The sequence below is a fragment of the Simochromis diagramma genome, unplaced genomic scaffold (assembly GCF_900408965.1).
Source record: "Simochromis diagramma unplaced genomic scaffold, fSimDia1.1 OVJJ01000293.1, whole genome shotgun sequence".
Classification (NCBI taxonomy): Eukaryota; Metazoa; Chordata; class Actinopteri; order Cichliformes; family Cichlidae; genus Simochromis; species Simochromis diagramma.
Genome location: NW_024386801.1, coordinates 3,453,021 through 3,480,128, shown reverse-complemented (window position 1 = coordinate 3,480,128; position 27,108 = coordinate 3,453,021). Strand labels below are relative to the sequence as shown.

The following is a 27,108-nucleotide window of genomic DNA, read 5'->3' as shown; positions in this document are numbered from 1 at the left end:
GCGATAGAATATGGGTAAAACGCGCATGCGCAGTGCCTATGTTTACATACGCACATGGCGGCGACGCAGAATGAGAAGAACGAAAGCGGATCGTTGAATGAAACGGACGAACCAGAACTGGTTTGTAAAAATGCTGCAACTTCAGTGGTGTGGGACTGGTTTAGCTTTCGTCCGTCAGATAAACAACAAAGCACTATTTTTGGTAGAGCATGCTAGCGGGCCGTCGTTATTACCGTGTTTTTTGGAAAATGCGGCGCACTTAAAATCAATCCTTTGATTTTTCTGAAAATCGACAGTGCCTCTTATAATCCCGTGTGCCTTATGTATGAATTCTGGTTGTGTTTACTGACCTCTAAACGATTTTATGTGGTATACGGCGCTCGAAAATCTGTCAAATGTTTCAGTGCGACTTTGCTAAGCTACGAACCCGCACCACTTGATGGATTGTCGGAGCATTACGGCTATCGTAGGCAGGTTGCCTCGCGGAGTGATACGTACTGTGCTTCAACATAATATTACCGTATTGTGTGTGTATAACCTCTTTTTAAGTTTTGTGGATATTATACATGGTTATGCTGAGGATATGTCGGCCAGTTTCCACTGGAAACGCCTTTGGGTTAAACTGTCAGCGAGGAATTTGCTTGTTTAAGTGAAAATACATTGATGGGTTTTTTTGCACTAATAAAGTTGAGGAGTTGTAAAGTATTTTGTCTAGTGTCAATTATATCGTCAGTTATATCGTTATCGCAAATTTTCAAATGTATATCGTGATAAATATTTTTGGTCACATCGCCCTGCTCTACTTGGTTGGTTTTGTAATGTGTGATGAAAATGAAGGCGTGTTGAATAACTGTCAGATTGTTTATTGAACTCAGCTGAAGGAGGAGGAGGAGGAAAAACAGCTTCATCAAAAGCATGGCTTTACCAGTTTGATCTTCTCTCCAAACTGGTTCTTCAGTGATGAAACCATGACTCAGTGCCAGACAGTCCCTTTGTCTGTCTCACTGAAGTTGTTGCGATCTCCTGGGAATAATCAGTGCATTAGAAACACAGTAAGGGATTGTGGTACAATATCATCCATGTCCAAGGTGCCCAGAAGAGAGGAAATAATCCAAACAGGTCAAAAATCCCCCCCCCCCCAAAAAAAAAATAATTCCAGTGCCTCCTGTAGCTTCTAGTCCTGATGAGTCAAATAAAAAATAAAAAATATGAATACTGTTAATGGGAACAAGTAAAAATCAATTTAAATGACAAACAGCCACTGCACAACTGGGAAAAAGCATATTGTTTTTTCTTTGTGGAGTTTTTTTTTTTTTCTGTTTGTTTCTCACTAGTTTTTGAAGCTTTCCTCTGCACATGCCCAGTAGGAGACGTCTTATCACCCAGCATCTTAATGTGGAAAGAGATATTTGAAGAAATGAGGCATAAAGGAATATCTAAACAAGGAAATCTGCTTTTTAATGAGTTCTTCTGGGCTTAATTTCCTGACAGTGTAACCTGACGTCCTCCATATAAACATAACTACACATCATATTGACACAGAATCCATTTTTTGCGGTTGGCCCGTTCAGCACCGTTGATGAGAGAATAACTGTCATCATCTCAGTATAAGGACGCATAAATGTCAGTAAATTCTTGGAAAGAAAATGCAAAATGTGCTAAGAAGTAAAAAAAAAAAAAAAAATTTAAGGGACAAACATATTTGTTCCTGGAACAAATAAACTGAACACAACAAGATTGATGTCAGCCAGTTACCTAGGTTACGCTGTACATTCACCACAGAAGTCTAAATCTGCCGTTAGTCAGTTCACATGTTAAGCAAGCTCTGTCCATCTTGCCTTAACTGACTGTCCTCTACGTTCACCTGCCCTCTAGTCACTGCAGAGGGCAGAGCCTCACACAAGAGGCTGGTTGCATAACACAGTCTGTGTGTGTGTTTCAGAAGCAGCCCTGTTCTGCTGGCTCAGGAGGAGTACAAAGAGATGGCCTTGCACTAACCTCACCTCCGCATTTAGATTCTCTCAGTCAGCAGCACACATGCTTAAATCAAAAACCATTCGACCACTTCGCAGGTTTTTTGTTTCTGAAGTATCCTTTTCCAGTTTGTGGCAGCGAAACAATAACAAGGTGAAGACAGTACTCTCCACGTTACCTATCAGTGCAGTTTAGACAAATGTTACCTGAAAGTGTTTGTGTGTGTGGCAGCAGGTGCCCTGTAGGCATCGGAAAAACGTGTTACAGCTGCATGGTGGCCCAATTGGCAAGTGGATAATGGCTTCATTGTGTTGGCTCAGTTTCTCGGTTGGTCAGGTGGCAGGAAAGGGGCGAGACAAATTTCACTACCAAAACAACGTGTCTGGAGGCTTTGTACAGGCTGTAAAGGTGGCCGGTTGTTGCAGAAGCAGCCCACGTCTTGTGTGTTTAGCCTCTGGCAACAACAGACCCATTTGAGTGGAGAGGGGAAGTGCCTGGGCGTCTCATTTCCTGTTTGTCAAGCTTGTCCCATGCAGTTGTGAAAAGGGAGGGGTGGTCTGGTTCTGTCTAATTGAACACTGAATTTGGTGGTCAGTAGGTAAGACATCCTTGTTTGTACTATTAAAAATAAAAAATAAAATGCAGTCACATGCATGGCTGCGTAATTGGCTCTATGCTGCAGTGCCTCTGGAGGCTGAGTCTCCTCGTTTGTTTCAATTAACTGCTATCTGACATGTCGCTGTTACCAAAGAGAGAAGACGAGGAAAAATAAGCTTTATTAAGATTTTAATTTCACACCTTAAAATCAAAGCATTGCGCTCAGACGTAGGAGTCGTCCACAGAGATTGATTATTGGACAATCAGAGGGTGGAAACTGTGGCTCCCGAGAAAGCAGTGGTGCTGCAGAGTGCTGACTCCAGTTTGTTCTGAGGCAGCATTCATTTAAAGGTTGTGTGCCAAACAAGCGCTCACCTCAGATGGCCTTTTTGTAGCCATAAAGCTCTTCTGCTTGTGATGAGCACAATGCCACCAAGACGCACACAGTCACGCACACACAGTCTTTTGTGAAGTCTTTTGTGTTGCGGACAGATGTGCTTACTTCACTGGCAACCAGCCCATCCCCCACGGTGAGAGATGATGTCACTGCATAAGCTCATCTTCCCAGGTGGTAGATGGATCCTCCCCTGTTTACAGCCAATCAGAGGCTTGTTTACACCTGAATCCCCTGGCACGGAGACGAACAGACACTTTCTTACGTGGCTCTGTAGTCATCTGCTGATCTCATCTCACCGAAAAGGTGAAATTGGTCTCAAATGCGTCTCACCACAGCTCATCCTTTCACTTGTATTCTGCGGAGGAAAACCCAAATATTACTGCTCATCAGTGAAACGGCTCCATTAGCATCTATTGATTTGACCTGTCCTGTGTCTTCTTTCCTTCAATCTCTTTTCTTTCCTTGTTCTTATACTGGCAGCAGCTGCCTATGCCCACATCCTTCTCTTTTTCATTGACGTGCCACGACGATGCTGAATGGAAAAAGGGGAGATCAATCTTTATGTACACTTGCTTTCAGTGCGTCAGTGTTTGTGTAGCTCAGTAAGATTGTGTACATGTATTACTCTGCAAACACAGGACATGTCACGGAGGTTTTTTGCTATATCTGAAGTCGTCTGTGAAATGCCCTCAAATAGCAAAACATGAGTAGCTTTGTATTTCTGTAACATTTGCTGCCTTTCTTTCCCCTCCTAAATCCTCCTGTCCTCTCCTTTCCTCTTCTCCTATAGAAGCACAGACGGGCATACCAAGGCTGCCTCCTCGCTACCATCACACTAACATGTGCGCACTGTCTTTTTCCTCTTGATTAGCCACCAGGGATGAGCATTTACAGACATGGCTGCGTGATCTTCTGTCACTGCGAATCATCGTAACAAAGGTCTTTGGGTTGGACGCGGTTACATTCTAAACAAAGTGCAGCTCGGTCCGAGTCTTTCCGAGCTTCTGCAGTTTAGTCTCAGAGCTGCTGTTGTTATGATGGGATGTCCGTAAAAGGCGTTGCTGGTGGTTAAAACCCTCCCTGCCTTCTTTCCAAGTATCTTCCTTGGAGAGATCAGACTTCCTCTCTGGGCAGCAGAGCTGTTGCACAAACACAGTCACGTGTTACAACGCTGTCTGTACACCTCTAAGCCGATTAGTGGTTAAAATGCGCACATCAAAGGTTTAAAATTGCTCATATTTTCCAGCCGCCTCGTTTTTGCTTTGCAAATTTGTTGGCTTCCTTGAGTCACATGCTGCTTTTCACCTTTTTGCGAGCCCCTGGGTGTGACTGCTTCCTACAGCTTCATCACTCCCACAATTAATCGGGCTTACACAATGGACCAGAGTTTCCTCTGCTATCAGATGGTGAAGAGATCTCGTCTAGTCATCAAGGAGGTGGATGTTGTCTCGTTTTCTTCTTTCTTTCTTTTTGTGCTTGTCCTCTCAGAGCTTTTTGGTTAGATTAATAAACTTCCTCTCTGCTTAAGAGTTTGTTTATCCTTTGTTTTGGATGTTGTACCCATATCCCTGAGTTATTAGGGATATGAATTATTACCCTTGGCCTCCTCATTTGACCCAGCAACTGTTTTGATAATCAGAGCAGCAGATGTGAGTTGGCTGATTTAAAGCCAGCCAGGCTCTCGGGGGCTTGTTGTGACTACGACATGTCAACTATTGTACAACACGCACTCTAGCTAATGGATGTGTAACAGTCTGTGGAGACAAGTGTTGGAAGAGCATTTCTCAAAGTGCTCATGTTACTTACTGAGCTGAATGTTGAAAACAAAGAAAGAGGAGAGATCCTTTCAAATGGACGCCTCAGACACTCGGCAGTCGCACTACCTGCAAACCTGCCTTAAAGATGGGTTAAATGGTTCATTTCAGACAGTGGATCACAAACTGAGAGGCAGCCCAAAAAAAACAACTTACAAGAACTTTTTGAATTTATGTAACGCTCATGGGTTCACTTGAAGTAGTATTTTACCCCTGAAAACCCCACTATTGTCTATAGAAACTTTACATTATAATAACAAATGTTTAAATGCATACATACATATAAATTGTCAAGAAAATGGACCAGTGTGAGAGCCCAGGGGGCAAAGCACAGATAAGTATGACTTGTTCACTATTTATTGGTGGCTACAGTTTACCAAGTTTAGAGCAGGTCTGCTATCTCCACGGCCCCCGGGTTAAAGAGCAGAAGGACATTGGCCGGGCTGGAGAAAAAAGCAAATGAAACGGCAACATACCAGACAGTCTGACGGAGGAAATTGAGATCTTTCCTCTGGGAAATAGGAAGGGTTTGGGGGGGGGAAACCCTTCATCTCTTGTCTCTGTTTGTGTCTGTGTTTCTCTCACAGGTTGGGGAGGATGCAGTGATATACAGTATACCTAGAAAGAGATGTCTGTCTGTGTACGTGTGCATTAACAGGCAGACTAATGCGATATGGCATTGGATTTTTAACAGCAATACCGATCTCATCAGCTGGTTTTTAAGGCATTGTTGTTAGTGTCGTTTGAAATTTCTCTTAGGTATGGCACTGTGTCATACCTGTCTTTTATGTAGTTCAGGTTTCGAGCGTTTGTCACATTTACTTTTCCCACGTTTCATCACTTCAAAAATTGATGATGTAAAATATGTCAACCCAGACACTGAAGCAAACGGGCTGCTCTGCATCAGTAAGTCACTCATTCCTCGTCGTCATCTAGTTTTCACTCCGAAACCCAATTACTTGAGCTTAAATGTCCATTTTAAGGGAACGTTCTGTGCTTTCAGTCAGTATGTGGTGGTGCGAGTCTGTTCCTGGAAGCGCTATAGGATACTTGCGTCCACATTCCCCTCAATAGGAAATGTGTGTCTAAATACCCTTACTTAGGAGTTAATGAGCTGGATCAGAGCAGACATGCACAGCCCTGCAGCAAAAAGCAGAAGGCTACCCAAACTGTGCAGAAACCCCACACTCTGCTCTTTACCCCGTGCATCATTTATACTTTTAAGAGTCACCAACAGTTTCTTCACTGCTTTGCGATATTTCTTTTCATTTTGTTTTGCCAAAGCCTGTTTCTACTTTGTTTCGCTTTTTTAAGGTCCATTCTAGCAGTTTCATCTCATTTTGTTGTTTCTTGGAACCCTGAAAAGAGAGCTCTGTTCACCCCAAAGCCCCGTGGTCTACCCAATCATACTCCACCCTTCACACATACATCCTGTGCAAACATGGGCGTCACCTCCATCTTATTTCCCGCAACCTCCTCTTTCTTCTCCATCCTTCCCCCTTCCACCTTATTCTCTGCTGGCCTCCCTAACACACACACACACACACACACACACACACACACACACACACACACAGACTACTACTTGTGCTCCGACGCAAACAGCAGCTCAAGTCTGACCACAGCTCTTCTTTATGTTACAAGTTCCCCTTTTCTTGCCTCATCCAGCCCAGGTTTACTGAAAAGTTGTTAAAATATTATTCCCCGTGTCCTTTTCACACTATATTTTCTTTTATGTTCATCTTACTCAACCGACACCAGCAGTAGTGGAAACTAACTCATTAAATTTTATAGTCTTCAAAGGATGCTGGCATCTGTAACGTCAGCACAGCTATGGTTCGGTTTCAGGTGGCAAAAAAAAGCACACAGAAACTTAACACACACATCTAAGCATCCACACCCAGGGATGGAAAAGTGGAGTGGAAAACTGTGTCTAGCTGTGAGGTTGTGTAAGTTTCAAACAATGTCTGCCTTGAGAGGTCTTTTTCCAGTGGTGGGAAGATGCCTCTCAGCTTCTTCTTCTTCGATGAAAAAAGGAAAAAATGCATTTCTTTGCGTTGTCTGTTTCCTGGTTTGATGCAGCTGTTCGTTGCCAGTAGATGGCAATGTTGATCTCGCACCCAAGTCATACCTGTGTGGTCCTCTTCTCTCAGCCTGTGCACTGCTTGTTTGTTGTTGTTGTTTGTTTTTTTTGTTGTTGTTTTTTCATTTAAACTGTAACCTGCTGCTAATGTTTTGCTTTGGTTCAAAAATGTTCTGAATTTTATCTGCAGTTGGGGAATCATTAAGATAAGTCTGTGTGCATCCAGGAATTTGCACAATCGCAGGAAAGGGATTTTTCCTGGTCTTTTTTCAAGTCTATACGGGGTTCTGGGAACATGTGAAGGAAAGCTTTTGTGTCTCCAGCAGTGCAAACTTGTTACATTTGCACATACCTACATTTTTACAATGTTTAAGTTTATATCGAAGTGTTCCAAAACTTAGCCACATTCTCTTGGTTCTTCTTGATGAAGGACAATCTCTTATAAGCACCATTTTATAGATTACTGCAGGTCATCTGTCTCTCCCTCCTCTAGACTGTTAAATTTAAATAAAAATTGAACATGCCATGTCATTTTAAGCCTTGGAGGTTGTGTTTTTGTGTCTGTGTTTTGGGGGGCTCTTTGTGCGCTGTTACACTTGACAGACAGGCGTTTGGCTGGTCCAAATGGTGAAGTGCAGGATAGATAGAGACTCTCCCCTCCTAAGGAATGCAGGGAGGAGGAGTGCAGCGGGCAGCCAGGGCATGCTGTGACAACCTCCCACATGATCTAAACTCTTTCACTCTTTGCTTCTTCTTCTTGCTTTTAACTGTTATTAATACTTTTTCTCTTCTGTTTTCCCCCTTGCGTCATTCTCAGCAGCTCAAGCCTCTCACTTTATCACTCTCACTAATCTTAACTCCTTGCTCATTCCCATTTCCTAGTCCCCCCGCCCCCCCCATTTCATCCATTTCTCTCTGTTTCATTCTCAGTCATTTCTCACTGACATAATCCACGTAGCATCCATGTCGGTGATTTATAAGGATTTGGATACGAATCTGGAATTTCTCATCTCATGTCTGCTTCTTGCTAAAGTCCTGTCTTCCTTTAGCTTTAAACAAGAAAAAACCCCGTCCTGTCTATTACACTCTCTCTGCTTTCATATTGAAATCAACTCTGTGCCAAAGGTTTGCAGCAAAATGTCTGAACTCCAGACTAAGCTGACTTGTAACTCGCTTACAGATGCAGCAGCAATTGATCAGACAGGTCAAGTTCTTTGATGCCATTGCTGTTTTTAAGTAGAGCATGAAGTTGGAACTCTATTATGTTTGTGCATGAAGTGCTCACATATACCTCCCAAACAAGAATGTCCAACTGAACTGTGAGCCAGAATCGAATGCTCTTGATCTCCTTCAGTTCAGTCTTAAAGTAACTCTTCTCTTTGTTTAACAAAGCTGTGTTTGCAGAAAGCAATGACATGTCTTTGCTTGTAGCCCTTCCCCTACAGGAATGTAGAGCAAAGAAGAGATGAAGCAAAGGACACGAGAGCATATGTGCAAAGATTCACAGGCATAAAGGTCGAAGGGAGAAAGTGGTGAGCAAAGACTAGTTGGTCTCTGTAAGGGGCTTGCTGAATTATTGTAAATGTTTAATGCCATGTGCTTCATATGAGCAGCAAGTTGAGATGGTGTTAAAAGCACAGCTGCTTGTTGCACTCTTTATAAGCCCAAAATGGTCTGTAGCAAGTAGGTGTAAGCACTTTCTAGCTGATCGTAGTCATTGAAGCTGCCTTTTTTGGCTGGTGTTTGCACAGACATACAGACCATACGTGCCCATTTATCTCCACAGTTTTGCAGAAGAAAAGGGAGAAAATTACCAATGTTGCTTTTTTTCCTTATTTTTGGTTAGTAGGGGGGCATGGTAGCAGATGCTATATTTTTATTAAACAGATTTTCTTCTGCAGTTATGTACTGCAGGCCAGGTCGCTGGGTTCATGGTCCAAAGTGTCTCCCTGGCCCTGCTGACCTTTATCCGTGCCTATAGAAACCCCCAGGCTCTAAAGACCTTCGGTCTGTGCTGTTGTTACGGCCTAAGACCTTACCTAAACACAGTGCACACTCCCACATGCCCAGAATGCAACACCAACGGGTCATATCGAGCAACTTGGAACTACTCTGTTTCCGATTCATTTATTTTGGGTTTTAACACGGTTGGGTCCCTGAGCTGTTTGTCATTTTGACCCCAGCGATGATTGGCTGGAGATTCACTGTGGCCTGACCAGGACTGGTCTGTTGCCAGGCCCCAAGGCGCATCTGCTGTGGTCGTGACTCATGTGGCTCTGGCCTGGAATCAGTGTTTTCTTTGTTTTAAATACGTGGAATTTGTCCACTGACTTTCAGACTCAACCTGTTGAGCCAGCTCCAGAGATCGCTGTTCACAAACATGTTTTATCCAGAATCTCGTATTCCACTTTAAAACATTTTAGTGATAACGAAAACTTTCAGCAGATTTTAACACAAATATGAATTTTATCTATGCCTTATGCATTTGTGTTGCTCATAACGTCAATGCTGTGGTGAATGAGTATCTTACATTTCTTACAGTGCTTATTTTTCTTATCTGTTGGTCTGATCAGTTCTGACTATAATTATCATGATTAATGTTGTTGTTTGGGTTTTTTTTTACCGACATCACATTAGGGCTTCATTAGGCATCTGTCAGTATCAGTGATGTCGGTGTTTCCATAAATTGCCTTTTTTTTTTTCCCCCACAAGCGTCCTGTTTTGTAATTAAATCCAATCCTTTGGTATCTCTTAATCAGGGTGGTCGTTTTTGATTAGTTTAACATCCTTCAAGCAGCTTCCAGATACTGATAAAAGTCAGTCTTTCTGTGGTTTTGCTTGTTAAACTAATCTGCAAATTGTTGTTGCTGTGGATTTTACATCCGTAACCTTTTTATAGTGGAAAAAAGTTGCTACACTTTCTCAAGAACTATGCCTTACCCACAAACAAATGGATGTGTGTTCAGAGAATAGAAATTTGATCCTGTATCTGCATTACTGGCAGGTCATTACAGGACTTGGCCTTTTCTATCCAACCTTTCCTGTGAAAGCTTTGCTGTGTTATTAGTAATTTACAGCAATATCTGTTTTGTTGAAAGCAGGTAGCCTTGTCTGCGTATTTGAAGGGGAGGACGCTAGCAGGGAGGGAAGAGTAAACCTCTGTGTGAGAGACAAAGGAATGTGGCAGTTGGTTTCCATTCACGTCAGACGTTGCATAAGAGAGGTCCGACTTGTGCATCATCAGAATCCAAATGGTCACACAGCGCTGCAGACTGCAGTCGTGATCACATATCGCCCGTTTAGTAAAAGAAGGGTCTATTTTAGGTTAACAAGCTCTGCCTCCTCTAACTTTTATCCCCGATTCGCTAAACGTTTTGTTCCCACAAGCGATTGTCGAGGCCAAGCGCTCAAATGATGTTTTCTATTTTCAGTGACCACTTGGGTCCAATAGTTAGAAGCAAATTAGTGGAAAGTTCCTCAAGCTTGGGATTTCCATTATAGCAACACACTGTTTTCTCATGATTACATGTAACACTTTAAACAGCAATATCACACTGTGATAGACCACATAAAAATGTGATTTTAGTGTTTATGTCCTGTAATACCTTATTATAAAATTTCTTTTATTTTATTTTTCATCATTAAAATGACACCAAAATGGGAATGAAGAGAATGAAACTATTAGCAGTTTGAAGAACTTCCCGAAATGACAGTAAACACAAGCAGAAAATGACCAAGAATTTGATGCAAATTTGCTGTGCATTTTGCAATATTTAGAACTTTTTTTTTTTTTTTTAAATCTTCCTGAGACCTGTAGACTTTTGATAATGAGCTAGATACAACATACCGACCACAGCCCCAACACAAACTACCCCCACGTCTGATTATATATCCCCTTCTTACCTCTTGCTTACACAGTGACTGGTTAAGCTGCTCACTTATTTGTTCCTGCTTACTCACCCTAAGACAGACACCCATGCCCCCCACCCTTTTATTTTTTTTAAACGCTTTCTGTAGTCTTTATGGTGAGGCATGCTGATACTATTATTAGCATCTTAAGAACAGAGTCTGTGCCCTGTTCTGGTCTCCGTCTCGCTGTCTCTCTCCCCTCTTCCCCAGACTCCTCACAGCTGGTATCGGGGCCAGAGCCAGACTCCGTGTGCACCCGTAATGTGGTATGCAGGATGTGGGTGCAGAAAGGTGCCTATCCTACTCGCTGTCTCTTAAAATTTCTTTCTATTTTTTTTTTTTTTTTTTTTTTTTTTTTTTTTTGATCATATAAGGGTAAACCATAAACAAGTACTACATATTCCTTACACACTCTGACAGTCTCATTCATCTTGCTCTTACAACTGCATTCCCCAACTCAAGGCATGCACATAGCGCTACAGAATCCCATAGATTTGTGTCCATGCATGAATCTATACTATAGCCGGGCGCATGAAGTTTTGTCTGAGGAGACGGAGCAAAAACAGACAGTAAAGGAGTGAGGCGGTGAAATGCGCAGAGAGAGAATAAGAGGGCTCATCTGTTGTAAGGCAGTAATTAGAGGGAAGAACAGCGAGGGAATGATAGCTTAGTAACACTAGTTGTAATCTTCTCATGAATGGAACACCTTCCACTTGTCTGTGTTCATTTACACTAGCACATTTTATACTTAAGTGTTGCTGCTTCAGCTCTCTACTGATAATTTAATTAGAATTTATATCATACATGTGCTTTAAAAAAAATCTCAAATAAGAAATGCAAAGTAACCTCCAGATGTTTTTTACAGATCTCCTTTTGGCTTTTCAGCAGGCTTTGTTTGATTGGCTCACTGGTTCTTCAGCTTTTACAGCATGTCTGAACTCGCCTGACTGCTGCCAGCCTATCATAAATTGACTCAGTTGAAGTTCAGAATGAACAGGAGGAATGTTGCACAGCATGCAAGACAATTAAAGTGAACGAAGGTTTTAATAGTTATTTTAACACAGAAATAATCGATTTTTACCTACACTTGCAAGGCTTTTCATCCACAATTTTCAATGTCGGCAGATGAGTTTGAGCATTATTTAAAATGCATATATTGGTTTTAGTTATATTTGCACCAACTTAATTTTGTGAAAGTTAACAACTTTAAGCATACATATGCAGTATCACTGTTGTAAACCCAGAAACGGTCATGCTTGTGTAAATCCGTGTGTAAATCAGCAGGTATATAAAGTCTAGCGACACCTTTTTATTGTGTTTGTCGTTTACCTGCGGACCACCTGTTGCTACATTGTAACTGCAATTCTGGGGAAAGGCTGAACCACGTCCACATGGGCAGACACTGACGTCACCACACCCCACCCCTTTTGCACGTTTCTTCCCCTCTGCGATTGGACGAGAGCAATAGAGGAGGAGCGCCTTTCTGTAAAGTGTGCTCACAACGTTTTTTTTCTCTACCCTACAGTGAGTCACAGCTTCTCATAAGTCCCAACGTAGTGTTTTTACAGGCAGACTACAGCCTAACAGTATTAAGGAGAGACTCTGACATCTCTCTTCATGTTTTAAGCTATGGTCAGAGACTCTTACTTCTTTTCTGTAGATAAGAAGGTCATGCACCCTCAGAAAAACTCTAAAACCGGACTAAGTTGCAAAATGGTGCTCCAGGCAGTTGGAAAAGTACTAAGGTAAAACTTATATTTTAACTTAAAAGTGTTGTATCTGCTATTCACTTGAGTGTCTCCCCTGCGTTGTTGCTTTTAATGAAGCCGAAGCAGTGCGTTGTTTTAGTGTCGTAATGCTGCTTTTATCGAAGACGCAAAAACCCGCGTCGACTTTGCCTGTTGTTTGTTTTTGTCGTCATATTTCACCGCCTTCTGATTACAGCAGCGCTAAATATGGTTTGTTTTGTTTTTTTTAATTTGTTGCTTTTGTATCTAAAGCTAGAAAGTCTCTAATCTGTGGTTAAATCAAGATAAACTTGCTGCCTCTTGTCTGCAGTAATTACACAAGTATTGGGCTCCTGTGATTCTGGGGTCAGTGCAAATTATCAGGATCACCTGAAAACTAATAATTCCTTTCGCTGCAGCTCTTAGCAAGACTCAACAAGAGCAGGAGAAATGTGACACTATCTTCTCATCCAGTCTAATCAATTATTAAAGACGCCTGTAGTATTTTAACATACTTAATTGTGTTAGTCACAGAAAATAATTACCCCCTTTTTTCCCTTAAAGTAAAAATGAATAAAAGGTCACATATTTGCCAAGGTTATGTGTAATTAGCCTTTTTAATTTATAAAAAAGAATTTTACTGCTATCTACAGGTCATAATATGAAGGCGCAGACTAATACCTGAGGAATGCCTGACCCCAATATATGGGTTAACAGTGTGTTTGTGTGTCATACAACGTGATGGAGCTACCCCAGTTATAGAGAATAAATGTGTCTACTCTGTTTGTGTCAGAGGCCCACAGTCATTATGACTGTGTTCCTCCAGGGGACAGACAGTCATGTTAATGCTGTGATGAAGGTTCCTGTTACTTTTCAAGTCTTCGGCCAGGTGTGCTTCTCTTCAAGCAGCAGCCCAAAGGGCACATGCCTCACATCCTGTGGTGTTTTGTGAAGATGTGGAGAGGGATAGTGAGGGGACTCCCCACTATTGTAGGTTTGTAACATATTCTAGGCTGGATATTAAGAGCAGCATCAGAAAGTGTTGTTGTACAGTATGTTGTCTTTTGCAAGAACAAGTTTTTCTGCTCAGTCTTTCTTGCGAACTCAACCCCCATGCTCAAGAAATGTGCTGATCACCGAGAAACTACAGCCTTAATGTATTTGCGGGGGGGGCGAATGGTTTCAGAAATCTTCAGTAAAACCTAAATAAAATTACCCTGTTTGAGTTAACAAAGACACAAAGTTTAGTCAAAACAAAAGCTATAACAAGCTCCAAGGTGCCACCGACCTTATATAATCCTATTTCCTCCTTCAGTCACTGATTCAATGCCCTTGACTTAGACGCTGTTATGAGTAGAGGTTAGACAAAAGATTACTAAGATGGCTTCAAATTCAAATTCAAATTTTATTTGTCACGTACACAGTCATACACAGTACGATATGCAGTGAAATGCTTAGACAACTGCTCGTGACCTGTTCTCGTTGTTCTACAAGTAGATTGATGGTTGGTGATGATTGGTGTCGAGAAATTGTGCTTTATTTCAGTATGTTGCTTCCTATTGTGTTAAATCAATTCAAGATTACACTCACAGGTGGTTAAGTCCCAAACCCTTTTCCTGTTACACATGTGTTGTTATGATGATGAGGCTCGAATGTGGTGCTGACAGGGGTTCCTGGCATATTTTGGTAGACTGGGAGCCAGTAAATGGGATGTTTAATAGAATAACAAGGAGAAGTTGCTAGAACAGGGCTAGTAGATAGAGAGAGAGAGAGTGTGTGTGTGTGTGTGTGTACATTTACATATGTTTAGATCCGCACCCTGGCTACAGTCCTCATTTACTCATTTGTGAGGCTGCTTTCAGCCCCAGTAAAGCCGTTGATTAAGTGGTGACAGCTGCACAGTTGTAGTTTTTGTTTTCTTGTCCAAAAACTAAAATTGGCAAAATATTAAAACTATACTTAACTCTGAATAAGGCAGTACTGACTTAACAAGGATGAACCTCGGGTTTAGTCGATCCTTAAGTCGGTCTCTTTTGTAAGCTCTGTAATGGCTGCTGTGGTGGAGCTTTGGTGCGCTCAGACTGCTTGCTTTTTTCCCTCTTTGTGGTTTTTCAGGGCAGGGTGCCATTGGGTCTATTTAATTTAAGTCCTGAAATAGATCAGCAGACTTGGAGAAAGCTGCTTATTTAACAAAATAGCAGAGTTCATTCACTCTGTTCTGGCCTTATCATTAAATTTCAGTATTATTCCGAGTTTTATCACACTTTTTTAAACTTGACTAGTATAATAATGGGCTTAGAAATGAGAAATGAATTAGAGATATTGCACTTCAATATGACTTGATCCTTAAACTATGACGTGTGTTTAAGGTCTGGGCACATAGTAAGGCTTTATTTCCTCGCTGTATGACCTCCAGTGGATGCCAGTGCTGATTTGGTTTTTTTTGTTTTACTTTTTACTTTATATTTATATTTTGTTTAATGTGCCAGTGCATTTGATTTTTTTTTTTTTATCAGTCAGATCAAAGCTCTTCATATAGAAAGCAGCTGTCTTAAAGAAAATGGTAAAAATTGTCAGTGTCACCCGACCAGATTGCATTAAAGCGTCCATATGCCACTCGCTTAAATACCGCTGTTATCCAAAAAGCCAATTCAAGCAACAGTTGTGTAATATTTTGCTCGCCGGGAGCCAGAGGCTCAAGAGGAACATGGGTTTTGTTGAACAGGTTTTCTTTGTTTGTGTTCAGCTCACAGAAAGAACCAGTAAAAACTGAAAATGTTGTTTGTTTGTTTGTTTGTTTGTTTGTTTGTTTTTTTAAAGCATTAATGTCAGTGATTTGGTGATATGGAGATGATTAACTATGGAAAGAAGAAGTCTGCATGTTCTGAATACTCCTGAAGCGGTTTAGTCGCCAATTTATGGTGTTAGAGAAACTACTGTAGTTAATTCTCCAAGATGGTGCGGTAATGTAGCCCCATCCGATGGCACGATTAATTGGAACCAGATTCTGGTAATGAGATGTAGGTACGCCAAAAGCAAGTCCAAGAGGTTCCTCCTTTTCTGTTAGATGAGCCTTTTGTAAGAACCAAGCGTATTCAGGATTTATTTGGCCCACAGTCAGAAAATAATCAGCAGTTAACATTTGCACGTCATGTATATGCATGTTTGGCTTGGTTGATGCTCACATGTCTACACAAACAGTCTTTCAGACCAGATAGAACTTGCTTCTTCTAGTTTTTCTTTGGTGGGATCAGGCTCACGACACAGCTGTTGTCACCAGCTGGGTTGTCTGTGAAAAGGAAAAGGGGGCTACTGCTAGGGGTGTGTATGTGTGTGGGTGTGTGTCTGTGCGCGACACACACAGTGCATTTGCTCTGTACTTTTGCTCTTGTACAAGAGGAAAGGTAGTGAGAGAAGATGGCTTGATGGTGGGGGAGGTGGCATTGCTGGGAAAAGTGAAAGGGTGAGAGTGGATAACGGATGGAGTTGAACAGCTGTCGGGTCAGTTACTCCACAGCTCTGCAGCACTGAACTTTGCCTAACCTGTATAACAGCCCTATTTCCTTTTTGTTTTCATTGCAGATAAACACCAGCAGGTGTTTCTTCCTGCTTCTCGCCATCCACTCGTATATAAATCAGGTTTAAATGTATCTCTCGATTACGAGGCCATATCGTGGACCTGCTTCTGCTGGTGCCAGGCACACGTTCCTTTTCTCCCCCACACTCCTGACTTCTGGATTGCCCTGATCTGCCCCTGATCTGGCGAGGAGAAAGAGGCATCTGATGCCTTTTATGGCAAAAACTTGCCTTGGAGAACATTACCAATCAGAAAGTTGTGTGAAGGGAGGAGTGCTGGCAAAGAGGAAGTTTTCTTTATCCTAAAATAAACTAATGGCTACAGACCATCACCTCCCCTTATCCTCAAATATTCGTAAGAACTGGAGGAGGCAATTGTGTGGGAAAATTATGAAATTACAAAAAGAAAGGCAGGAAATGGCTCAGTGAAACAATGTTTTCAAAAGGATCATTTCACAGGACTTGACCAGTTGTTCTGAAAGGCTTAGCAAAACCTTTGAAAAGTTGTGAGAGCTTATGGTATCCAAAGATGAAGCTCTTTCGTCGGGAAAAGCTTTTTCACGTGATAGAACATGTAGCTTACAGCGCAAAACCACACAGACCACATGAATATGTCTGTGCCCTCATGAGAGGGAAGGGGGGTATTTTCTGTTTGTTTTGGCTAGAGGAAGGAAGCAGATGGCGATAAGGAGATATGGAAAAAAAAAAACAAGCACTTGAAGGAACTTTAAATAAATGTGAAAAAAAAGATTGGCAATTAAAACTGACTCGGTACAGTTCATAGTGTGGGGTAAATTGAAAGCTGGTTGGGCAGGACAATCAAGAGTAAGTCTAGATAGTTGCAGCTTACAGTTGCACTGTACCTACGTCGTAGATTCAAAGTACAGTGCAAATGGTGCTGTGAGGAGAGAAGGATGGGAGGAAAGGACAGAAAGATGCCTTAAGACGCATGAGTGGAGCAACTGGTGAAAGTAGCCTGTCATTAATAATTAACCATCAGCGTGTAATCTCCAGTGTCTTTGTGGTTTTACTTTTGCTTTTTATAAATGATGCCAAAACGAGCTCAGGTACTGCCTGACGGAAACATCCGAATAATTTCCCAACAAACAAGAACCTTTAGCACCTTTGCAACCTTTGGTGTGTGTCTGCGAGTGTGACTATGCAAGTGTGAGTCTTTCAGTGTTTTCAGACGCATCCAGAAGACAGTTTACAGCTAAGCATTTGTCTGACAGATAAATTAGGAGACAGTGAACATGTAAGGAAATGGGGATGGGGGTGTCTTAAACATTTACAAAGTAAAAAGCTCCAGGGCTCTGTATCTGTCTGTATTATGTTGACATGCCTTTCCTTGTTTGCTGAGGTGGAAAGCTGGGCGATGCTTCCTGGAGAACGGAATTAAACAGTGAAAGGCTTTTGAACACGGAGCTCTGGCCAAGAGGCCTCGTGCTTTACAGTCCAGTCGTGTTTTGAAAGTGTTTATTAGTTCCCATGGATATCAGCTGGGCCTGTGTTGATCTTCCCTCCTTGCTCCATTCCTTTCTACTTCTGCCTGCTCTCTTTTGCTCTTCTTCCATGAATTTAATACCCTTTTTCATGCAGAAAAACAAGCCAATTAACTTTCCTCCTGTAAACTCCAGTGGGGTGAGCTGTGAACAGGAAGTAAAGGAGAGAAGGCAAGAGCCGAGAACACATTGATGGATCATTGTGTTTGGAGGTTGTGGAGAAACGAGGATGAGGGGAATTTGCAATAAGTTCAAGAAGGCTGGAAATGAAGGTCAGCAGTAGCACAATAAATTTAAGGAGCAAACTGAACCTCCTTTGTCCTTCAGCAAACCAAAACAGCGTAGCACTGGCAAGTAGGAGCGAAATAAAGACGCATGTATAATCGAGAAGAATAATAGTCTTTACAGGGTGTGGAAAGGCTTGAATGGAATAGCAGATTAAGCTGGTTATTATTAGTCCTAACTTTTAAAATTGTGAAAAAGGAAGATGGGTGGACAGTTGATTGCGCAAAGTCTGCTGCTTGTTAAGATTTTCAACCTTTAACCCAGGAAGGCAGTGCCTTCACTGAGCAGGAGCTGAGGGAAGAAAGGGCTCACTCTGGCAGAGCGCAATATCACATTGCAGCGCTAAAACTAACAGTGGAAGTACAAGGAGCTGGAGATGGCTGCCTTTATAGAAGCTATTCTACAAACATTCGGTATTGAGCCAGAGTTGGAGGATAGGTACAGTAACAAAGGGCTCTTTTGTTTGGTCTCTTTAGGCTGCTGTTAATCAAACGATGGAAAAGTCACAGAACGTTTGTGTTTCGTAACTGATATTTTTGCAATCTGTTATGCATTGGATGCATACCAGTTATTTTATGCTGACTTCCCTGTTTATCAGTGGAATTTTACTGAAGTACTAACTTGGGCTGTTTTGTTTCTATATTTACTGTTGGCTTATCATTTGACCAGCTCATCTTGAAAGGCTGGTTGTAGAATATATGTGGGGTTTTCAGCAGCCTGAGCAACTTTCATTCTTTACAGACTCAAACTAAACTGTAGTTTTACAGCTGGCATAAATCTCAGGCACTAGTAAATTTCTTCTCCCGCTTCACTTTATCTTGTATTTGCCTTATCGGCACCCTTATCATTTCATTAATCTGCCCTCTTGTCTTCTATATTCCAGGAAGTCCAAAACGAAGCCAAATGGAAAGAAGCCACCAGCAGAAGAGAAGAAACAGTACTTGGAACCAGAGTTCACGAAAGTCCGCGTGGTGGACTTCGACCTTAAGGAGTTGGTGGTGCTGCCCAGAGAGATAGATCTCAACGAATGGCTAGCCAGCAACAGTGAGTGCCTTTGACTGTGGTAGTCGTGACAAATTTGAACAATAGAGTTGGACACTTGTAGATGCTCAGCATTTAAAAGACATTTAGTGAGGTCCGTACTCATTGATCGAGCTTGGTGTTTGCACCCACTTGTAATGTTTTCTCGGGGGCTCGGAATTGCTTTCCACATCTATATGCGCTTGTCACTCACCTGGATATAACAAGTAGGACAAGGGAGCTAAGCCTTTAACATGATCCAGGCCTGGCACAGTTTAGAGACTGTTCCCGGTGCAACACTACACGCCACCATTTACAGCCACTGTCAGTGCAGCGTGTCAGCCTTTACCAGAATGTATATTTGCCATTATGAGCGTCGCTTCTGGAGTTTATTCAGCTTTCTGTGACCTGGCAGCTGGATCAGTCTCAGACTTTCTTTTTGACTTTGCTTTGGTTACATATCCAAACCACTACGGTGCGTGCAGGGGTGTGGGGTGCAATTGTTCTTTCCTTTTTATTTTAGCTAATAAAACACTGTTGCATAACAACAGATGTGATTTCACATGCCGATAAGTTTTTCACCATGAAAATTAAGTTACACAAGCTTGCATGTATCCATCAGTGACTGAGGTTTAGCTTCCAGGAAACTCAGTTGGGTGGAGCAATGTTTAGATTTTTTTTTCTTTCTTGTAACCAAATAAATAATGATGTCATTTATATTAAATATTTTCCAACTTCAGGCTTCTATGTTGTGCAGGGGGAAAAATGTGTGGGAACTAGTGGGATGGTAGTTTAATCCTAATAGGAGTAGCAAGGGATCTACTTCTTTCCTTTGTAAAAATCGGTTGACATTTTGCCTTATTTAGCGTATTTATGTCTCCTGTTGTTGGAGATGATTACATTGGGAGTCCCTCTAGTAGTTCAAAGCTTTAAAAAAAACACAGTCACAGAAGACGTATTACTTAAGGAGTCTCACACTACAAGTAAGATAACAAGTAAGATGGCCGGGTTTTCCTACAACTAACATGCCTTGCAAGCATGTTGACAGTTGAATAGTTTTCTTGAGCCCCTATAGACCCCAGCTTTGCTTTGTTACACTGTTGTGCAAGCGTATAAGGCTGTGCAGGAGTTCTACCTTGCAGCAAAAATACCTGTCTGTTTTAGGTGAATGCTTGTCAAAGCCTCCTCCCATTCTTTGTGTGAATCAGAAACAAAAACATCTTTTGAAGGATGTGATAATTGGAATTAGTGTGCGCGCATGCGACTCTGACTTCCCACTAAGCATTGCGTATACAATTCTAGGTGTGTCCTCACGAGCCAAAGAAGAATGTGACAATAACATATCTTCTTACGGTCATTCACCCACTGGCATGCCTGTGCATTAGTGTTGTTATAATTCCTGTGTTGTGGATGACCAACAGTCTTGTGCTCTCTCATCTCTTTCCCACAGCAACAACATTCTTCAATCTTATCAACCTTCAGTACAGCACTATCTCAGAGTTCTGCACTGGGGAGATCTGTCAAGCCATGACGGCCTGCAACACGTAAGTTATCGCCCACACTTCTGGTTTATTCATCACTCACCTGGAGAGCCCTTATTGGTTTATTCATCAGAAATCTGGTGTCCTATTGGATAATTCATTAAGCAACGTTTCTCTGGTCAGCAAGGGCGAACTCACAACCCCGAGGAGGTGCTCGGTCTTCTAACTACCCACACAGTATAGAAATGTGCATATTTTAAAGCTTTCAAGGAGATCTGTTCAGCTCATCTGAAGCTTCACATTATTTTGTGAATTTATTAGCGTGATTGGCAGTTCAAAAATGATCCTTATTTTACACTAGTCCTTCATCCAGGTTCTCAGGTCTGGGAAGGGGGCCTTTAAGGCCACTCACCTATTAAGTCAACTTTTTTCTGATTGGCTGCCCCTCACAAACAGAAGGTTAGGGCTTTGATGTGCTTAGATGTTGCACCCAAGGCATGGCCTTTTTAAGCACTAGTTTTCCTCTTTTCATTATTATCACTGGCTTGCACAGACGAAAACCTGATGTAGTCTGGCAAATGTAGAGTCCACATGCTAATAACTGTAGCCTGGGCCAGGTTCAACTTCAATGCCTTGCAGTCCAGCCTGTGATTTTTGCTGCTGTCTGAACCCTGCTAATATCATTACACTCACATCACACACACATTTCCTTGATTCTCTGATCAAAGTGTCACCAGGATGTCTGCCTTTAATCTCTTGCCATTTGTTAGCAATCGGTTCCAGTCCAGGGGCTGAAATGTGTATCGCTCTGAAGTCACCACACAGGATATTTTTTGAAACTTGTCACTTTTTTAGACCCATACCTTTTGTACTAAACTGGTTTATCACTACTATGTGCAGTAAATTAGGCATATTTTACATTAGTTTGTTTTGGATAATCCTGACAGAAGTGTATCCATCTCATGTTAACACAAGGGGATTATGACTAACTCTTAAGTATTTATTGAACTTGCTTCCCCTGTTGAGGTTTGGTGCAGTCTTTTTATGAGGCCTTGCCTCTTAAAAAGAGGCCTTCTTTTCCCCTGTGTCTGCTGAAGGCTCGAAAAACTAGATTAGCCACACTTTGAAAAACCGCAAAAATCACTAAACGCCTCTTAACACATTGTAAGTAATGCAATCACTCAAGCCGAATTCTGAGAGATCGACAAACAACCTGGTGTTTGACAGTAATCACGAGTTCAGCTGTCAGACAATGAAGTTTTCCACTGTTGTCACCTTGAGCTACTGCTTCTAACCCACACCCTGACAAATAAGACAAACATGCTTCACCTGCGGTATTTGAACGGAGGAGGCGTTGGAGCAGATTAACAGGTTTTTGTTTGTGAGTTAATGTCTTGAATATTAAAGACGCAGAGTTGGAGTGAAAATGAAAATAGTCTGAACTCCAAATGTAAGCCCAGCATTTAGGATTGTACCTTTCTCCGCTGCCTGGTGCCCAGCACCCCGCCTTTTCCTGCCTATGCAGGACCTGGCACGCGCCGCCCTCTGTGGTTAAAACTGACTGAGGCCCAGTCACAGCAGCAGCGTCAGTGCCCCTGCCCAAGGGCAGAGCTGAGCACTATTTTTGGAAGAAAATGTTTCCATGAGCTCTGAAGGCACCAGAACCATTTGGTAACTATTTAGACCCATTTTGTGTAGGTGGGTGGATAGAAGTGCTCACTGTGTTCACTATACATTGAGTTCTTATAGATGTTTCCAGTTTAGATTCTGTTTCTGAAAATACACCCACTTCTTCAGCATTGTTATAAAAACGTACGTCATTAGGAAAGAATAAAAAAAACATTATCCAGTCACTTAGCTCGAAGCTAAACATTCACTGCACAGTCAGTTTTTGTGTAAGTCAGTATTTAAAAACAAAAAAAAGTGAGGAAGGAGATTAAGAAATACAATTGAATCAAAACTTGCAGTAGACAGAAAGTTGAAAAAGGCATAAAGCCATGTTTTATAAAGTATCCTCAATTAGATTTACTATATTTAATCTTGTTTTGTGATCAGATTTCTTCTTACATCTCTACAGGCGCTCGTTGTACACACTCGAACAATTTTAGCGATTTGATTTTTTATTTTTTATTATAACTTCTTTTTCTTCTTAACTATAAACCGAGGACACTATAAAAGAGACAAACTAAAGGTTAAGCAAAAGCATATTAAATTTGAAAAGCTGTCTGTGCCCCGTTCATGAAGTCTGACTAAGTCACTGTGTTATCTTTACCATGTCTGCTTGTCTCTGTGTATTTAGCAGCACAGGTATATTTGTAGTTTAGCCCGTCTCCCACATGCACACAGTATTAGACTGTCTGTCTGTTAGTGTATTGTAAGTGTCATGTCCTGCTGTTGTGGTCAGTAGTTGCCTCCTGGAGGATCAGCTATGTGGACACTTTACATTCCTCAGGTTTTGTTATGTCTGCCCTGCTGCCTCCCACAACCGCACTGCAGACCGCTACACCTGCACTCACATTTTATCTGCTTATTCACTGGCCTTTCCAACTCAGAGATCATCTCTGGTCCCTGTGGTTATTTTGCCATTTCTGTCTCAACATCTCGTCTCCTGACAGCCCTCGAAAAGCCTCCCGTGGCTCATCCATCTATCTCTAAGGTGCCTGCTGACCTCCCGTCTGACCTTTTGTTAACCATGTTTCCAAGCCAGCCGCTTACAATTCAGTTATCTGGGTCAGCCCCCACGGAAATGTTTGCCCAGCAGCAGGACTGACGGGGGATCAGTGTCAGCAAGAGGCATTGTGGCCCGATCAGGAAATTAAAACTCAGAGTCACGGGATCCGCTGTAGCCAAAAAATGTAAACATAATATCTGGGTCGTGCATAAGATTGACGTATCACTTTCAGTCATACAGTGATACTCTGATTAGAGGGCTGGGTTTTTCCTCGATGAGGAAACAAAGCAGGTGATTTTTCATGAGCTAATTGTCACTTGTTTTGTTTTATCTTCCTGCTTGTTCGTTTCTGTTCTACCGCATTCAATTCAAAATCCTGCTGCTTACCTTCCGAATTATTAACAATATAGCGCCAAGCTGCCTCATTGAGCTACTTAGATCATACACCCCTACTGGAGCATTAAGATCATCTTCCCAGTCACTCTTGGTACTGCCGAGATCTCGGCTGAAGACTAGAGGTGACCGCGCGTTTGCCTTGGCTGCACCCGATTTATGGAATAACCTCCCCATCGCTATACGCGGTTAAAAACCCACTTATTTAGCCTCGCCTTTTCTACCAGTTAACGCTTGCTTGATAGTTAGCTTAACGCTTATTCTTATCTTCGGCTTATTCTTAATTACTTTTAATTCATTTTTAATTTTTTCTGACTGTTTGATCCTCTACACTTGGCCTTCTTTTATGCTTTTATATGCAATTCTTTTGCCTTCGTGTGTTTTAATGCCATTCAACCTGCTAGCACGTTTTGGTACCTTGCCATAGCCCTCATCCTTCCCTGTTACTATCTCTTGCATGTTAAGCACTTTGGTACACCACTGGTTTTTAAATGTGCTATATAAATAAAGTTTGTTGTTGTTGTTCTAGCAAACACTTTTGTCTGAGCTAATGCTGCTGCTGCTACATGAGCCACACACATTCTTTCAGCAGCATTCATTATGATTATTAAAGCTCTGATCACTGCTGTGTAATCACATCCTGTTCTCCATTCATATGTCTTAATGTTGTTGTAATAACAGGGATTGTGACGTTTCCTCTGTGTTACTCTCTTTCTAGAATATACTACTGGTATGACGAGAAGGGGAAGAAGACGAAGTGCACTGCTCCACAATATGTAGACTTTGTAATGAGTCTTTGTCAGAAACTGGTCACAGATGAGGAAATCTTTCCTACAAAATATGGTGAGTGCGGGCCGGAGCAGCTCTGAAGTGTTAAAGCACTTTACTTCCCCCTGCTGGTGCAGATGTGGAAGTGTAGGGTACCATAAATCAGCAGCAGTCCATTGAGTAACGGCAGGAAGAAATTGTAGATTGCAATCAAAAGGCTTTGTGAGTCTTGGGATTTTTTACTTTATTATCTAAGCAATGAATATTATCAGCACTTTTTAAATAACTCACTTTTAATGCAAACCTGCAGCAGTGCTGCATCTTTAGTTTTGCATTCACACCAAGTTATAATGTTTTATTCAGGGACTGGCAACACGAGCCAGTTCATAATACTGCCAAAAGCTCAGTCATTTAGTTATTATTGTTTTTGTCTTTTTCTCGCTTCAGGCAAAGAGTTCCCCAACTCCTTTGAGTCCTTGGTAAAGAAGATCTGCCGGTACCTGTTCCACGTGCTGGCTCACCTCTACTGGGCGCACTTTAAAGAGACGGTAGCTCTGGAACTGCAGGGCCACTTGAACACTCTGTATGCACATTTCATCGTTTTCGTAAGGGAATTCAACCTGGTCGACCCCAAGGAGACCTGTATCATGGACGACCTGTCCGAAATCCTCTGCACCCCTGCCCCGCTGCCAGCACTAACCCCGGCCCCCTCCGCCACAGCACCCTCCCCTTCTTCACAAAACCACGTGACGGAGAGATGAGCGGGGGGGCGGTGGTGAAACGGCAGCCGCGGGGGTGTTAGAAGATCAGATGGAGAAGGACAGACAGCCAGGCCCTGGTGCAAGCAGGACTTAAGAGACCTTCCACTACCCTTATATTTCGCTACAACTCCAACCAACCAGCCGGAAGGAAAGGGGGGGGAGGGGGGATTTTTCAAGGGGGAGGGTTGGGGTGGTGGGTAGGGGAGGGGTTTGTCACGCCAGCAGGAATTGGCGTGAGCGTTCCTCCAAGGGACAAATTCCTCCCACCTTCTCTGCAATTTAAACTAGGAACAAAAAGTATGTGTTTTATTTTTTTTGGTTTTTATTTTCTTTTATTTTTTGTTGACTTTTTATTTTTGGTTTGAGAGGGAGGTGCAGTGTGTTTGTCAGCACTTCGCCTCCCTCTATCCTCTGCCTAACATACAGTACAGGAAGGGGGGCTCTGCTTTGCTTCGACCTACTATTGTACAGTGTTGTTGATGTGTGGAGAAGAGGCGTCTCTGCTGACTTGTGGGCTTGTCCTTCCCCCCTTCGACAGTGGGAGGCGGCCGACAGGCGCACGGCCACTACCCTGGCCAGTAGGGAGCCATGTTACTGCCTGACAGGGGCGATACTAGCCAATCACTGTTTTGGGTTGTTTATGTGGGGGATGATTAAAGCGCTTCCTACTCAGGACCTGAGAGAATACGTCACTGCTGCCAGAGAGACTCTACTCATTTTCATTCTCTATCCCTTGTTCACCAGACTGCTCAGACAGATGTCGATTGTGTTTAACTACAATATAGTCAAATAATCACCAGGGGAACCCCTTAACAAAAATATCCCAGAGCTTACCTTTAGAGGGCAGCAAAGATGTGGAAGACGCCACAGAAACAGGGTGACGGAGAAGAGAATATAAAGATTGTATGAGAGATATTTAATCCTATCAGAGAATCGAGACTTTGAGACAGATTGGTGCCTGCATAAGGTGAATCAGAGCTGTTTGCTGGTGTCTCACACAGCAGCAGCCCCTTAACCCACCAACACCATCTCCACCCACTCACTCCAGCAGCACAGAAGGACAAAGACATGAGGTAATGTCTGCAGGCGCAGAGAGGGGGAGAGAGGGATGGAGTGAGAGGTGAGGGCAATGGTGTGACGCTGCTCTGCTGTTTAAACCAGTAATTCCAGTGCAAAATAAAAATCTATTTTATTTTTACCAGTCCCTTTAAATTTGCTTTTTTATATATATATCAGAGGAAAAATTACTTTGGAAATGATAACAGTATCATTACACATGTATAGAAAATGCACAGTCTGCTTGGACTTTACTGTACAAAGAATCACAAGCGGGTTCTGTCAGAAATAGCCTCTGTATGGAGGAGGATTCAATTTATAATTCTCCTTTTTTATTTATTTTAACTTTTTTTGCAGGGTTCCTCAGTTCTGGCTCTTGTTTTTATGTATTTTAATTATTAACTAAGTTAAAAGCAATTTAATATTTTAAGCTCTGCGGATTATAATCTAATAAAAGAGAGAAATGCCAGCTGTCTCTGTGTCTTTTGTTTGTTTTTGTTTTTTGTGGGAATTGAAGAAGCAGCCTGATGTGAGCATTTTAATGGGAACTCCACCAACTTCACACTGGAATTTATGTTTCCACCTCACTCCTAAGATAAAATACTACTCAGCATGTGTTGACCCTTTTTGTAATGGTGATCAAAGGTTCTTTAGTATGACCAGAAGCTTGTTAGAATGAATGGAAGATGGAGGCAGGCAAAAGGTATCTTTTTTTGGAGAGTGAAGAACTCAGTTTTCTTCTGTTTGACCTCTGTGGAGACCTCGAGGGCAGTCTGGCTGCCTGTCTGTTTAGGGAGAAAATGCCAAAACCTTTGGTTCCTTATCTGGAGAGACTTTGTGGAAGGATACATGTGAAACTTGAAAAGAGCTAACTGGAGGGAGGTCATACTTGAGTATAGCACAATCTCATCCATGATGCTTCTGTAATAAATATATTTTATACTTTACATTTCGCCTTTTTTCTGCAAGTGGAAAATGCGATCTCATAAAATGTAAATGATTCTTTTGACTGTACTGTGGGAACTGTAAGGTTAGTTTGATCCAGCCTGTAGAGTTGGGTTTGGGTATGACTGCTTCTTCAGCCCTGATCTTTG

General features: G+C 42.1%; 1 protein-coding gene and 1 long non-coding RNA gene across 6 annotated transcripts in view; both read left to right on the top strand.

Moving 5' to 3' along the window:
• Nucleotides 1-26,483, top strand: part of mob2a (MOB kinase activator 2a) — a 54,459-nt gene extending 27,976 nt beyond the window's left edge. For 3 of the 5 annotated variants that reach the window (XM_040025191.1, XM_040025188.1, XM_040025189.1), the window contains exons 2-5: nucleotides 18,748-18,908; nucleotides 20,335-20,428; nucleotides 24,148-24,272; nucleotides 24,645-26,483. In XM_040025191.1, coding sequence (XP_039881125.1) covers nucleotides 18,748-18,908; nucleotides 20,335-20,428; nucleotides 24,148-24,272; nucleotides 24,645-24,958 — 694 coding nt within the window. In that variant the 3' untranslated portion in view covers nucleotides 24,959-26,483. Of the gene's footprint in view, nucleotides 1-724; nucleotides 11,066-11,173; nucleotides 12,520-18,747; nucleotides 18,909-20,334; nucleotides 20,429-24,147; nucleotides 24,273-24,644 lie in introns of those variants that run through there. The other 2 variants (XM_040025190.1, XM_040025187.1) reach the window with 2 other exon arrangements.
• Nucleotides 12,526-18,305, top strand: LOC120729535. Its single transcript, XR_005694947.1, has 2 exons — nucleotides 12,526-14,291; nucleotides 15,821-18,305. It is a non-coding gene; the product is annotated as an uncharacterized LOC120729535 (long non-coding RNA).
• Nucleotides 26,484-27,108: the final 625 nt, after the last annotated feature.